The sequence below is a fragment of the Bos taurus genome, chromosome 11 (assembly GCF_002263795.3).
Source record: "Bos taurus isolate L1 Dominette 01449 registration number 42190680 breed Hereford chromosome 11, ARS-UCD2.0, whole genome shotgun sequence".
Lineage (NCBI taxonomy): Eukaryota > Metazoa > Chordata > Mammalia > Artiodactyla > Bovidae > Bos > Bos taurus.
In genome coordinates, this window is record NC_037338.1 from 6,249,510 (window position 1) to 6,265,866 (window position 16,357).

The following is a 16,357-nucleotide window of genomic DNA, read 5'->3' on the forward strand; positions in this document are numbered from 1 at the left end:
ACTGTCTACTGCAGCACTACACACAATAGCCAAGACAAGCGAACAACCTCGGTGTCCATCGACAGATGGTCGGATGAAGATAGGTCAGGTGAGTGGCGCCCCCAGAGCTGTACAGAGCAGCGAGCTGACTGAACAGGGGCTCCCACTGAGGGTCTGCAGAGCCCTGGCCTGGCCTGGGTGCTCTTGCCTAGCACTTCCCAAGTTGTCTCCTGCCCCAAGGGTGCAGACTGACAGCTAGTGTACACACAAACACACCTGTCACACCGCCTGTGTGAAAATAGTTTAACTTTTTAATTTTATTGGAACACAGTTGATGTACTGTGTTCCAACAAAATTAAGGGAAGGTTGTGTTAATTCCTGCTGTGCTGCAAAGTGCTTCAGTTTTATACATATATATATATATAAAATACTAAAATATTTAATATATTTTATTATTTATATCTTTTACATGATGGTTTATCATAGGATAGTGAATACAGTTCCCTGTGCTATACAGTAGGGCCTTGTTGTTTATCCATTCTAAATGTGATAGTTCACATCTACCAACCCCAGGCTCCCAGCCCATCCCTCCCCTAATACCCTCCCCTTGGCAATCACAAGTCTGTTCTCTATGTATGTGAGTCTATTTCTGTTTTGTAGGTAAGTTCATTGTGTCATAGTTTAGATTCCACATATCAGATCAGATCAGATCAGTCGCTCAGTCATGTCTGACTCTTTGAGACCCCATGAATCGCAGCACGCCAGGCCTCCCTGTCCCTTACCAGCTCCCGGAGTTCACTCAGACTCACGTCCATCGAGTCAGTGATGCCATCCAGCCATCTCATCCTCTGTCGTCCCCTTCTCCTCCTGCCCCCAATCCCTCCCAGCATCAGAGTCTTTTCCAATGAGTCAACTCTTCGCATGAGGTGGCCAGAGTACTGGAGTTTCAGCTTTAGCATCATTCCTTCCAAAGAAATCCCAGGGCTGATCTCCTTCAGAATGGACTGGTTGGATCTCCTTGCAGTCCAAGGGACTCTCAAGAGTCTTCTCCAACACCACAGTTCAAAAGCATCAATTCTTCGGCACTCAGCTTTCTTCACAGTCCATCTCTCACATCCATACATGAGCACAGGAAAAACCATAGCCTTGACTAGACGAACCTTTGTTGGCAAAGTAATGTCTCTGCTTTTGAATATGCTATCTAGGTTGGTCATAACTTTCCTTCCAAGGAGTAAGCGTCTTTTAATTTCATGGCTGCAGTTACCATCTGTAGTGATCTACATATAAGTGATATTATATGATATTTGTCTTTTTCTTTCTGACGGATGTGGTACATATATACAATGGAATATTACTCAGCCATAAAAAAAGAGTGAAATAATGCCATTTGTAGCAACATGGATAGACAGACCTAGAAATGATCACACTGAGTGAAGTCAGAAAGAGATTTCAGGGGCTTGAGGTGTTGGGGAAACGTTCTTTTTATTTTATATATTTCTATATTCTTTGAATATTACAATTATGTAATGCAGAAAAGTGGTTTCCAGGGGCTAGGGGGGCAGATAGGGAGTTTGGTAAAAGGGTATGAACTTGCAGCTACAAGATGAAGAAAATCTGAGAATCTAATTTATAACATGGCAACTCTTGTTAACAATGCTATGCTGTATAGTTGAAATTTTCTGAGAACTTGAATGTTCTCACAAAAAAGATAAACAGGAGGTGACAGATATGTTAGTTAGCTACATGGTGGGATTTTTAAAAACTTTTTATTTTGTATTGGCACACAGCCAATTAACAATGTTGTGATAGTTTCAGGTGGACAGCAAAGGGGCTCAGCTACACAGATACATGTATCCCTTCTCCCCAAACTCCCCTCCCATCAGGCTTCCCTGGAACATTGAGCATGTAACCTTGTGTATCCTTGTGGTACACAGTACATCCTTGTTGGTGATCCATTTTAAATATAGTGTACATATCCATCCCAAATTCCCTATCTCTTCTCCCCTTCCTTCCTCCCACTCCCCACAACCATAAGTTCATTCTCTAAATCTGTGAGTCATTTTTTGTTTTGTAAGTAAGTTCATTTGTATCATTTTTTCTTAGATACTACATATAAGGGATATCATATGATATTATTCCTTCTCTGACTTACTTCACTCGATGACAAACTCTAGGTCCATCCATATTGCAGCAAATGGCATTATTTCATTCTTTTTAATGACTGAATAACGTTCCATTGTGTATATATACACACACACACACACACCACATTTTCTTTCACATCTGTATCCATCCTTCGGTTGAGGGCCATTTAGCTTGCTTCTGTGTCCTGGCTATTGTAAATAGTGCTATAATGAACACTGAGGTGCATGTATCCTTTTGGATCATGTTTTTCTCCAGATATATGCCCTGATTGCAGGGTCATATGGTAGCTCTAGTTTTATTTTTTTAAGGACTCTCTCTACTCTTCTCCTTATTGGCTGTAAGGTGGTGGGAATTTTTGCACAATGTGTAAGTATATCAAATCATCAGGGTGTGTACTTTAAATATCTTATAATTTTGTCAATTATACCCCAATAAAGCTGGAAAAAGACCAAAAAAAAATAATAACAGTCACATACCGTTGTCTCCTGGTGGGCTGTGAAGGGGTAACTCGGCAGACCTGGGTTCTGAAAGGCTTGTCTTCAGGAGGACCAACTCCCTACTGGCTCCTCAAAGATGCCTCTGAGCCCTTGAGATCTCCCACTTCATAAGCATGTTTTCGTGCCTGCGGCCCTGGGCCATGCTGGGTCAGCTTGACCTCCTGGGCCCTGAGTCTGAGTAGCTAAGACCAATCATGCAGATGTTGAAACTGCCAAGTGACTGGATTCCAATAAAAACCCTGGACACCAAGGCTCAGGTGAGCGTCCTGGGTTGGCAATGTCTTGCATCTGTCATCACACATCATTTGTGGGAGGATTAAGTGCATCCCCGTGTTGAAATTTTAGTGGGAAGGAGCCCTCGGAAGCTCAGGCCTGGTTTTTCCCGGACTTCATTTCATGCACCTTTTGCCCTTGATGACCTTGATCTGTATCCTCTCACTGGAATAAACCACGAGCTGTTGAGTCCTGTGAGTTCTTCCAAGGAACTTGAGGGTGGTCTTGGGACCCCAGGTACAGATGACCAAGGAGACTCTGAGGATGCTCTTTTCAAAGATGGTATATATCACAAAACGGCGGCTTTGAGGCTTGACTCGTCAGAACTCATTCCTGTCCATTATAACATTAACTTGAGAAAGGTACATTTGTTAAGCAAAACACATGTTTTGCTTATACTTAGGGAACTTGTTTTCACCTGCCTTCAAGTTTTTCTTTATTACACACCCTGTTGAATCATAACAGAAGAAAGAGTGGCCACGCCCACATAAATTGCTTCATGTGAGAACATTGTGTACCATTTGAAAGTGTTACCATTCATGGTGGTTTTGACATTGCAAAACTGTTGTTGCTGAATTGTGAATTTTTCTAAGATGAAAGAAGGATGGAAGGCAATCTACATAATAGCTGTAAACACTGAATTGACATTGAAGTTTGTATAAAAACCTGAGATGGATAGGAGAAAGTAAAAATAGTAAATAGGAACTAAATTTACATATACCCGACAAGACTGTCATCAGTTGTACTGAATATGTTTGCTATTAAAGCCATTTTTTCCCCACAAAGTTGCTCCTTCGTGAAAGCAACGAAATGAGGATTCATAAGTAAGTCATAATAGAAGAACACACTGCATTTAAGAAGGGAGCATTTTGCATCTCCACTGGTGGTGATTACACCAGCTAGAAAAAACATGTGTGTGTGTGTTAGTTGCTTAGTTGTGTCTGACTCTTTGCAACCCCATGGACTGTAGCCCACCAGGCCCCTCTGTCCTTGGGATTCTCCAGGCAAGAACACTGGAGTGGGTTGCCATTTCCTTCTCCAAAAGGAACTATAGAAAGAAAGAAAGTGAAGCCGCTCAGTCGTGTCCGACTCTTTGCGACCCCATGGACTGTAGCCTACCAGGCTCCTCCATCCATGGAATTCTCCAGGCAAGAGAACTGGAGTGGGTTGCTATTTCCTTCTCCAAGAAAGAAGACAATGTGTTTAAATAGGTAAATTGAAAGCTTTTCATTTACACAGTAGGTAACCCCTCTAAACATCATATAACTTCCTTCCCACCTACGATAGGCAGGATAATGGCCCCTGAAAAAGTCCACATACTAATCTTTGAAACGTGTGACTGTGTTACCTTTTTAACTTTTAGTTTTATATTGGCGTATAACCAATTAACAATGTTGTGATGGTTTCAGGGGCACAGCAGAGCAACTCAGCTATACAAATACATGTGTCCATTCTCCCCCAAACTCCCCTCCCCGCTCAGGCTGCCACATAACACTGAGCAGAGTTCTCTGTGCTATACAGTGGGTCCTTGTTGGTTATCCATTTTAAACATGGCAGTGTGTACTGCTGCTGCTGCTGCTGCTGCTAAGTTGCTTCAGTCGTGTCTGACTCTGTGCGACCCCATAGATGGCAGCCCACCAGGCTCCCCCCTTCCCTGGGATTCTCCAGGCAAGAACACTGGAGTGGGTTGCCATTTCCTTCTCCAATGCAGGAAAGTGAAAAGTGAAAGTGAAGTTCCTTAGTCGTGTCCGACTCTTCGTGACCCCATGGACTGCAGCCTAGCAGGCTCCTCCGTCCATGGGATTTTCCAGGCAAGAGTACTGGAGTGGGGTACCATTGCCATGTCCACCCCAAACTCTCTAATGTGTCACCTTTCATGGCCAAGGGGAGTTAATCAGCTGACCTGGATTATCAACCTGGGATCAGTGTGATCACAAAGGTCCTTAAAAGTGGAAGAGGGAGGCAAAAGAGAAGGTTGGAGTGATGTGATGGGAAAAAGATTCTCCTGGCCATGGCTGGCTGTGAATATGGGAGCGGGGGCTGAACCCAGGAGAGGAGAGAGCCTCTAGAAGCTGGAAAAGGCAAGAGAATGAATTTTCCCTGAAGCTTGTTATCTGTTCTTTAGACAAAATATTACATCTTACAAGGGTTATAGAGCAAAATAATGGAAGAGATGTTGCTGGTACTGTTTGGAATCCTTGAATGGCCTTGTTCTGTCTGGACCAGTCCAGGGTTTTTAGGGGCCCACTCCCCTATCTGGGGGTGTTAGCAGGCACAAAGGAACCGCCTGCTCTGCCTCCCTGAACCTCCAGAGGCCTCCATACCCCTCCTGTTTCCTGCTTAGCATGTACACAGGCTCCCTAGTCTGAGACACCATCTGCTACTCCTTGACCTCTGACTCTAGCTGAACTTCATTCCTTGGCTCCTAATGGAGCAAGAAAACATCACTATTAAAGATTTTTAATAGCGACTGCTGCCGATTTTGCATTTGTGCATCTCTGTGTGACTGAAGTTGAGGTGGTGGTGATAATGGAGGGGAGCACATTCATTTCAGGAAGAGTCACTTTTTCTTTTCAAATAGTCTTTTTTTAAATATTTGGCCCAATATATATATTTATATTGATTTATTTTTACTTTTTGTCATGTGGCATGTGGGATCTTAGTTCCCTGACCAGGGAACCCACGCTTCCTGCCTTGGGAGCACAGAGCCTTAACCACTGGACCACCAGGGAGTCCAACACTATTTTTTTTAAAACAGTCTGTTCTGGAATAACTGAAAGTTATTTGGGTTCATCTGCAGGCCCTTCTGGAGAAGGCAATGGCACCCCACTCCAGTACTCTTGCCTGGAAAATCCCATGGATGGAGGAGCCTGGTGGGCTACAGTCCATGGGGTCGCTAAGAATTGGACATGACTGAGTGACTTCACTTTCACTTTTCACTTTCATGCATTGGCGAAGGAAATGGCAACCCATTCCTGTGTTCCTGCCTTGAGAATCCCAGGGACAGGGGAGCCTGGTGGGCTGCCATCTATGGGGTCGCACAGTTGGACAAGACTGAAGCAACTTAGCAGCAGCAGCAGCAGCAGCAGCAGCAGCAGCAGCAGGCCCTTCCAGCCTCTATTTTTTGAGACTCTGAACAAGTTGGTCCATTTTCATGCTGTTGATGCCATTTCCACTCCGCAGTTTGATGTTCCTATCCATGGCTTCTCTGAGTTTCTTGGGTTGAAATTGTTGTCATTTGGAAGCCTTGGCCATGTATCTTTGTAGGACAGGCTGCTACATTTCTGTGTGTGTCTTGGGCTAGGATTTTCTCTGATCTAGCATCAAGTCTTGTGATTCAATAGACTCCAGAGGGACACGTGCAGAGGTACAAGACATGCAAAAGGAGGAGCTAGGTCCACTTCCAGGCAGGAGAGCAGCAGGGACGCTAAAAACAGTTCACTCTAAAGGGCAAATTACGATTTCACAGGACCATTCAATTTACAACCCATTTGTCTGCAGTTTTTACCTTTCTCTAGCATTTTGCCATGCTAAGAATATATTAAAGTTTATATGAATTGATTGCATATCACGTGTGAGTCATTTTAATATCTATATTTAAAAACCATGTATATTATAAATAGGAACAATCGTGACTCCCTCAAAATACCAATGAGAGCCTTAGCATGAATCAGAATGAATTACCATGTTTCTCTCCACACTTGCAAATGCACTGAAACTGCACATCCATCCGTGGTGGGCTGAGTAAAGCCTCCCCGCAAAGATGTCCACGTCTGAGTCCCCAGAACGTATGACTGTTATTTATATGGCAGTAAGGACTTCATCGGAGAAGGCGATGGCACCCTACTCCAGTACTCTTGCCTGGAAAATCCCATGGATGGAGGAGCCTGGTAGGCTGCAGTCCATGGGGTCGCTGAGAGTCAGACATGACTGAGCAACTTCACTTTCACTTTTCACTTTCACGCATTGGAGAAGGAAATGGCAACCCACTCCAGTGTTCTTGCCTGGAGAATCCCAGGGACGGGGGAGCCTAGTGGGCTGCCGTCTATGGGGTCGCACAGAGTCAGACACGACTGAATCGACTTAGCAGCAGCAGCAGCAGCAAGGACTTCATAGATATGATTAGGTTAATGACTGTGAGATGGGCAGTTTATCCTGGATTATCTGGATGGGACAGTGTAAACACAAGGCCCCTTAGAGAGGGAGGCAGAAGATCAGATTAGAGGACATGTGCTCAGTCACTCAGTGTCTGACTCTTTGTGACCTATCACCACAGCCTGCCAGGCTCCTCTGTCCATGGGATTCTCCAGGCAAGAATACTGGAGTGGGTTGCCATGCCCTCCTCCAGGGGATCTTCCTGGCCCAGGGATCAAACACACATCTCTGCATTTCCTGCATTGCAGACGGATTCTTTACCCACTGAGCCACCTAGGAAGCCCAAGAGAATACAGTGCAGGATAATAGCATTCAATTCAATATGGCCTGAGATGGGAGTCGAGAGAACTGTACCGGCAAAAACATACATGTATTAATAGATGAATGGGACAGAATAGAGCCCGGAAATAAACCTATACACCTATGGTCAACTCATCTTTGACAAAGGAGGCAAAAATATACAATGGAGAAAAGACAGTCTCACATAAATCAGTGAAGTTAGAACACTCTCTCACACTACACAGAAAAATTCAGAGTGTTTTAAAGACCTAAATAGAAGACATGACGCCATAAAATTCCTAGAAGAAAACATAGCCAAAGCATTCTCAGATATAAATTGCAGCAATTTTTCTTAGCTCAGTCTCCCTGGGCAAAAAAAAAACAAAAACAAAAATAAACAAATGAGACCTGCTGCTGCTGCTGTTAAGTCGCTTCAGTCGTGTCTGACTCCGAGCGATCCCATAGGCGGCAGCCAACCAGGCTGTGTCGTCCCTGGGATTCTCCAGGCAAGAGCACTGGAGTGGGTTGCCATTGCCTTCTCCGAAATGAGACCTAATCAAACGTAAAAGTCTTTTACACAGCAAAGGAAACCATCAACAAAATAAAAAGACAACCTGTGGACTGGGAGAAAATATTTTAAATGATATGACTGACAAGGGGTTAATCTCCAAAAGATACAAACAACTCATAAAATTCAATGTCAAAAAGACAAACAACCCAGTCAAAAAATGGGCAGAAGACCTAAATAGACATTTCTCCAAAGGAGACATACAGATGGCTAACAGGCACATGAAAAGATGCTCAGTATCACTGATTATCAGAGAAACACAAGTCAAAATCTCGGTGAGCTATCACCTCACACTGGTCAGAATGGCCACCATCAAAAAATCTACAAATAATAAATGCTGGAGAGGGCTTGGAGAAAAGGGAACCCTCCTGCACGGGTGGTGGGAATGTAATTGGTGCAACCACTACAGAGAACAATATGCAGGTTCCTTAAAAAACTAAAAATAGAGTTATGACATGATCCAGCAACCCCACTGCTGGGCTTATATCTGGAAAAGACAAAAGCTCTAATTCAAAAAGATACATGTATCCTGAAGTTGTGTCTGTTGACAGATGAATGGATAAAGATATAGCACATGTGTACAATGGACTATTATGCAGCCATCAAAAGAGTGAAATAATGCCATTTGCAGCGACATGCATGGACCTCGAGGGCATTACACTAAGTCAGATAAAGACAAATGCTGCATGATATCCTTATATGTGGAAGCTACAAAAGCCGAACACACTGAAACAGATTCAGTGGTGGTTATGAGAGTCTAGGGGCTTGGAAACTGGGGAGATGTTGCTCAAAGAGCACAAATTTGCAGTCAGAAGATGACTAAGTCCTGGAAATCTAAAGTCAGCACAGTGATCATACTCAACGTTGTTGCTCAGTCATTCCATCATGTCTGACTCTTTGTGACCCCATGGACCACAGCACGCCAGGCTTCCCTGTCCTTCACCATCTCCCTGAGCTTGCTCTAACTCATGTCCAGTGAGTCATTGATGCCATCCAACAATCTCATCCTCTGTCGCCCCTTCTCCTCCTGCCCTCCATCTTTCCCAGCATCAGAGTCTTTTCCAGTGAGTCGGCTCTTTGCATCAGGTGACCAAAGTACTAGAGCTTTAGCATCAGTCCTTCCAATGAATATTCAACATTACTGTGTTATAAATGTCAAAGTTGCTAGGAGACTGTTCTCACCACAAAAAAGAAATGATAATTATGTGATGTGATCAAGTTGTTAGCTAGGACTACAGGGGTAACATATTGTAATACATAAATGTATCAAATCAACATGTCAATTATCACAAATTTTAAAAAAGGACTTCTGAGCTACTTGCCAAACACATACATCAGTTTAGATGATAAGTTTTCAGGTTAAAACTCTCACTTAATAGAGTTAGTCACTCAGTCTTGTCTGATTCTTTGTGACCCCATGGACAGTAGCCCACCAGGCTCCTCTATTCATGGAATTCTCCAGGCAAGAATACTGGAGTAGGTTGCCATTCCCTTCTCCAGGGGATCTTTTCAACCCAGAGATCGAATCTGTGTCTCCTGCATTGAAGGAGGGCCTAAATCACATATTAAGTCAATTATTAATTATTAGGGGTCATTAACTTAATTATTAGGGATCATATTAACTATTAGGGATCAGGCATTATTTTTATTCTGAGAGGTAGGTGGAGCTCCCAGGCAGGGTCTCCTAGGCAATATTCAGGGTTTTGTTATCTTTTCCTAATGAAAGAGTTTAGGCAGGTGAATCTTAGGATCTTGTGGATCTTGTCTGGGTTTTGAAAGATGCCCAGGTAGAGCACTGGGTCAGCTGAACTGCCTCCGGCTGGATGGATGGATCTCCACTGTCAGCTCCAGTGCAGGGAGCGGGGTGGGGGGGCGGGGGTGGTGGTGAAGGGTGGGGGTGGGGTGTAAGCAACAGGGCCTTATCCAGGCTGCATTTTATGGCGCATTGTTGCTCTGATTATTACCACCTCCCTCGCCCAAAGAAGTGCTTCCCTGGTGGCTCAGCAATAAAGAATCCTCCTGCAATGAAGGTGACTCGGGTTCCATCCCTGGGTCAGGAATATCCTCTGGAGAAGGACATGGCAACCCATTCCAGTATTCTTGCCTGGAGAATCCCATGGACAGAGGAGCCTGGTGGGCTACAGTCCATGGGGTCCCAAAGAGTCAGACATGAGTGAAGCGACTGAGCATGCCCCCGAAGAACTGACATCTGTTCACTTAGTATGTTTTTCATGCTTTGCATAAAGAAGTACAGCATTTTGGAGCTGGGAGGAATTTTACCTGAGTTCCCAAAGCATCACTACATTACAGGTGAAGACAAGTGAGGCTCTGGGGGCAAAGGGACTCTCCCGAGGTCTCCCGCCACCTCTGCTCCTCCTGCGGGGGTGTCCCTTCCATGCACCACCCTCCAGAAGCTAGCTGGGTGCAGACATCTCCCTAGCAGCACCACATTTTTAGTTCAGACAAAGGTGTAAGTGTTCCATTTCTGCCTAACTGTCCTTTCTTTTAGAGAGTTGTCTTTAAAAAAAGAAGTGTTTATTTATTTTAAAATATTTATTTATTTATTCCGCTGTGCTAAGTCTTTTCGTTTTAGCATGTGGGGTCTAGTTCCCTGAGCAGGGATCAGACACGGGCCCCCTGCACTGGGAGTGTAGAGCCTTAGCCACTGGGCCACCAGGGAAGTCCCTAGAAAGTTTTTGAGAAAGTGATTTTAGGGACTCTGGGTCTTCATCGCGCATACCTCATGGGGGCAGGTAGAAAAACACGAAATAGACTTCAGGCAGGCTGTTCCTGGGGGACAAACCACTGGCTCTTCCTTCCCCACCCTCTCCTCCCCACCTCCACCTTTGCCATCACAACAAGAGCTATCATTTACTCAGCCGTGTTGTGCAAGACACTCAAATCTTTCCAACCCTCCCCATCACCCTAGGAGGTAGAAATTGCTATTTCCATTTCACAGATGAGGAAATGGAGGCTCCCAAAGTTCAATAACTTTGTGCCCCAAATCACACACCTCATGAATGGCAGAATTCTATCCATCTGATTCCACGGCTTACAATACGTTCTTACAACATATGTTGCCAATGTATCTGGAACACACTGGCACTGGACTTTTATAGGTTTTTTTGGCCGTGCACCTTGGCATGGTGGGATCTTAGTTCCCTAACTGGGGATCAAACTGTACCCGCTGTGTTAGAAGCACAGAGTCTTAACCGCTGAACCACGAGGGAAGTCCCTAGCATTAGACTTTAAAAATATATATTTTAAAATATTTTATTTATTTGCCTGCGCTGGGTCTTAGCTGTGGCATGCGGGATGTAGTTCCCCGACCAGGGATCAAACCCAGGCCCCCTGCATTGGGAATTCAGAGTCTTAGCCTGTGGACTACCAGGGAAATCCCCCCAGCACTAGACTTTTAATTGCTTGAAATGATCTGTATTTTAAACCAAGATCAGCTTCACATTTCAGTTTCATGTCTTCCAAAGGTGTGTCTTAGGGACATAAAACAGAAACATGAAAAACCATTTGGGAGCTGCCTAAGTGGTTACAATAATTGCCATCCTCGGGATAAAGCTGTTGCTTTGATAATTTTTTTCAAAACAAAAAAGAACCTTCAAAACTACCTAGTTCATCGCTTAATTCCGTAGATGATGAAAGCAGCATGGAGACCCCAGGGCCTCGGCCAGTCTTGGAACCTGGTGAGACCCAGAGCCGGGACCAGGAACAGCCCTGGCCGAGTGGTGAGGAATGGCTTTGCATCTCAGGGCCCCATGAACGCCACAACCTCCCTGCCTTGTGTAGAGGAGCTGGGTGACGGAGGCCAGGCCCTTGCCTACCTGCAGAACTCTCCTTCAGATTCTGGCAGCAGGAGCGAGGCCATGGGGTTCTTCATCAGATCGGCCACCAGGAGGTCCTTGGGTGTCACATAGAAGAAAGGAATCCCAGTACTGTTGTCGAAGGGGCCATCACTGATGGGCAGGCAGGTCCCAAATGGCAGGCCTGGGATCTAACAAACATCAAGGGGAAAAAAAGGGCCTTTTCAATACAGGGCTGTGGACTGACTTGAGCTGGGAGCTAAGTCTGTGTCTCTGACCAGAAAACAGAGCATTGGGGATGCAACAGCAGCATGACATCACCACGGTTTTGACAGGTCATAAACCCAGGCAGAGTGGTTCCCAATCTATCCCCTTTACCCGTTGATGGCTTCATGATTTCTACAGAGGAGCTTAGCAGTGGCGCCTGTGGATGGGGAGTGGTGAGGGAATTATTCTTGAAGCTTCAGAAAAACAGCAAACACACTGTATTGTGACTTCCCTCGTGGTCTAGTGGTTAGGACTCCATGCTTCCACATGGGGGCCCAGGTTCGATCCCTGGTCCGGGAACTAAGAGCTCACATGCCATGTGGTGTGGCCCAAAACAAACCAAAAAATTAAGGGACAAAATAAAAAACTAATTAAAAAACCACTCTATTAAATTGAAAGTTATTTGGGGGAAAGGCATTGAAATTCATGGAGGGTTGGAGGGTTACTAAAGACCTTTCTCACAAGCTGCCCTGGGAATCCCACTGCCTTCACCACCTGCCCCAAATTTTTGGCAACTCTGGGGATAGAATTTAAACCTCACATCTTACCTGGTCTTTGGAATTCAGGAACTTTCTGTTATAGTTTCCTTTAGGGTTCTACTACTTCCTCACTTATCACTCATATATTTTATTGTAGTAAGTAATATTTCAGTCATATAATTCAGTAACTTAAGGGAATTTGTTTCTTACCCTATTAGCTTCAAGGAAGACACAGAAGCATGCAAAAGCAATTTCTGTTCACGATCATTCAGTACAGCAGGTGAGATTCTCAGACATACACACAAATATTTCTCAGGTTTTTCCCAAGCCCTGCTGGGTCCAGCATCACGACCTTTACCCTTTATAGAGTGTGATTCTCATCGTTACTTAGCTCAGCACTCGGGGGCTGTCTTTGAAGTATCACTTAACAACAGTATGTAGAATTATGATAAGGGGTGGCTTTAACCTTTGAAGAAATCCTACAAAATGGTAACATGTCATTACCAGATCCTGTTTTCAGCTGGTCATTCACAAACTTTGTGATGGGGTTGCAAAGAGTCGGATACGCCTGAGCGACTGAACTGAACTGATTCACACACTGGCTGGTCATGCTGGGCACACATGCCAGGCATGCAGTGAAAGTTCTCTGAATTTATTGGACTTGCTGTAAATGTCAATAGTGGAAAAGGGAACTACTAACAAGGCTAAGAAAAGGGATGTTGAAAGTCATAATATCTTTGAATACTTTGGCATTAGACTTTTAATTGTTGGGAGGGATCTATGTTTTAAACCAAGATCAGCTTCATATCCTCTGAAGGTGTGTCTTAGGAGCATAAGATATTGCTGTGGAAAACTATTTGAAGGCTTCGAGAGATGTTAAGATCATCTCCATCATCAGAATAAAGTTGTCATTTAGATTCTTTTTTTTTCCAAAGCATAAAAGGACCTTCAGAACTACCTAGTCCAACACACTTTCATAGATGAGAAAATCGAAGAGAAGGACCCAGTGACTTAGTCACAGTTTCAGAGTTGGTGAGACCCGGATCTGGGCCCAGAACCTTCCCCCACTGCCCTACCCCATGACCTACAAATGTCATAATAAAATAAATTTTTTTGCATTAAATAAATAGGGGTTCAAATTACTGCCCTGTAATAAAACCCTTACAACTATCTCTTTTTAAAATTGTATTAATTTATTTTAATTGGAGGATAATTACTTTACAATATTGTGATCGTTTTTGCCATAGGTCTCTTTAAGTTTTTTTTTTTTAAAGTGGACCGTTTTTACTTACTGAATTTGTTACAATATTACTTCGGTTTTTTGTCTTTTTGGGCGCAAGGCAGGTGGGATCTTAGCTGCCCATCAGGGATTGAACCACACCCCTTGGAGGGGAAGGCCAAGTCCCAACCACTAGACCACCACTGGACTCCTTACATCTATCTCAACAGCCCTAAAAGCTTTATGGAGGGTGCTCATGCAGGAATGCTACATCCTCATCAACTATCCATGTTATTTCAGCTTCAGGTGGAATCATGTCTAACAGGTGAATAAAATAGCCTGTGAACTGAAGGAGGAGAGCTGCAGCTGGTGACAGCGCTGTCGCTCCGGCACTCACAGCTTCGGCACAGGAAGCCTCCTTTCCAGAACGGTTCTCGAATGCCATTGTTTTAAATGTAAATTTCCACCGAAACCACTGTTCTGGCGTCAGCAGGGGACAGGGCAATTCCGGTCGGTGGGCGGGAATGGGGCTGGATGCGGGGAGGGGCTGGCTGTGCGGCTTGGTGATGCCAAAGGCGGCTCTGGCGTCTTTTGTCCAGGTCTCTGGTCAGGCGTGGTGATTTGCACCCCCTCTTTGGCCATTTCAAGACCGCGCTTCGGTCCTCATCCACCTGGCAGGAAGCCTGCTTGTCGTCCTTCCTCTCGCACCCCCCCGCCCCCGCCCCCGGTTTGCCCGGGTAACCGAAGCAAAATCTGCTTTCATTAATTACACGCTGTCCACCCCGATCCAGACCCCCGCTGGCGTCTGCTAGACCTGGATCGGAGCACGGGAGTGGCCCCAGGCTCTCCGGGTCCCCTGGGCGCGCCAGGCACTCCCCTGCACGCGGCTCCGGCGGGGGCGGCTTACCTTCTCATGGGCGGACACGGTGGCCAGACAGCCCCAGGCGCTGGCGTGGGCCAGGAAGCGGGCGATGCCCGGGCGCAGCCTCGCGCCGCCCTCGCGCGGGTAGGAGAACATCCCAGGCGGCGCGGGGGGCGGCCTGGCGCGGGCGGCGCCCTCCGGGGGAGGCAGGTGCGCGTCCTCCTTGTGCGCTGAGGCCGGGAAGCTCCGCTGCCAGAGGCTGCCCGAGTCCCCCAGCAGCGCGGGCAGCGTCTCCTCCGTGGAGGCTCCGTCCAGCTCCTCGTCCACCTCGTTGGTGACGGCCCAGGACACGGAGCTCACGATCACGTAGCCCGCGGCCGGGGACAGCAGGGCGCCACACCACAGCAGCCAGGACAGGCGGGGCCCGGGCCGCCGGCCGCGGCGCCGCGACATCTTGCGGAGCGCGCGGGGCCCCGGGGACCCCGAGAGGGACGCGCCGCCCCCGCCGCAGGTGCCCGGGTGGGGCCCCGGGCGGTCCTCGCAGCCGCGCGCTGCGCTGGGAGGTGGGGCTCCCGCACGCACTGCAGCCGCGGTGCGCAGTCCTCCCTGCGCGCCTGGCCTGGGCTGCGCTTCTTTTCCGGGTGGATGGCACAGCGTTCTCCAGCCAGACGCGGGGCCGTTGAGGTCCCGGCTCAGCGCACTCCTCCACTCACCAACTGTGCGGCCCTACCGAGTCACGTAACCTCTCTGTGCCCGGTTCCTTCATTAGGAAACACAGAAAACAGTATTTACCATCGCGGGGGTGAGGGATGGGAGGATGAAAGCGGTTAATGTTTGGAGAGGTTTAGGCCAGTGTGTGGCGTGAAGCAAGCGCTACGTGCTGTGAAATAGACAAGAGGCAGGGGTGGTTGTCGTTTGGTCCAGGAGGAAGCTGAGCGAAGGGGGATGGTAAGATGAGTCTTACCAAGTCTTCTGAGGCCAAGGCCCTGTCCTCTTGCTCTGTAAGCACCGTGGTCGTCTTACACTTGGCTGTGACAGGAGAGCATTGCCACCAGTTCATCTAAAACTCCAAGAAGTAAAGAACCCACCTGCAGGAGCCTGCAAGTTCCATCCCTGGATGAGGAAGATCCCCCGGAGGAGGGCACTGGCAACCCATTCCAGTATTCTTGCCTGGAGAATTTCATGGACAGAGGAGCCTGGCGGGCTACAGTCCATGGGGTCGAAAAGAATGAGACACGACTGAGCACAGGGCAGGGCATCTAAAATCATAATCAAATTGCTCACTACTTATATGTTGTGTCCAGCTCAGCAGATAGGGATCGCAAGTGGTCGACGGCACAGTTTGGGGAAAAGAAACTAGAGACAGAATTAAAGTTTTAAAGATGGGACCAGGGGACTCAAGACCTCTTGGGTCCAGAGCCCTGTTCCTCGGGCCCACATCATTTTTATTTAGTGTCTTGGCAAGCAGGAAGTATCTGTTGTGTTACGAAGTCAGCTTCCTGTGTCCCTGGTCACATCTCCCATTTTATTGATTACTTTAAACTATCTTTGTTATTTTCTTGTACAACGGCTCTCACCTAGCTGGAGGTCATAAACCTGCATATGCCTTGGGAAAACATCTTAGTGCGCGCACAAGCAATGTTCTGAACTGATGCTGACCCGGCGTTCCAAGGTCCACACTATTTTTTTCCTTAGCCTAGCAGGGTATGCCGACCCCAATTGATCAACCCGATGTACTTTTATTTGGGTTATGCTGTATTGCTATATTTTGCTTTTATTCTTTTCCCATGGTGATTTTCTCAAGGCTTAGCCAGAGCAA

General features: G+C 46.4%; 1 protein-coding gene across 3 annotated transcripts in view; it reads right to left on the minus strand.

Annotated features, from left to right (window-relative positions):
- The window catches only part of CREG2 (cellular repressor of E1A stimulated genes 2), a 40,353-nt gene extending 24,614 nt beyond the window's left edge, over window positions 1-15,739 (minus strand). The window contains exons 1-2 of one of the 3 annotated variants that reach the window (XM_005212428.4): window positions 14,584-15,739; window positions 11,733-11,902 (exon numbers count right to left, since the gene is read on the minus strand). In XM_005212428.4, the coding sequence (XP_005212485.2) occupies window positions 11,733-11,902; window positions 14,584-14,991 (578 nt within the window). In that variant the 5' untranslated portion in view covers window positions 14,992-15,739. The remainder of the gene's footprint in view (window positions 1-11,732; window positions 11,903-14,583) is intronic. The other 2 variants (XM_059891657.1, XM_002691175.7) reach the window with 2 other exon arrangements.
- Between the last annotated feature and the right edge of the window lie 618 nt (window positions 15,740-16,357).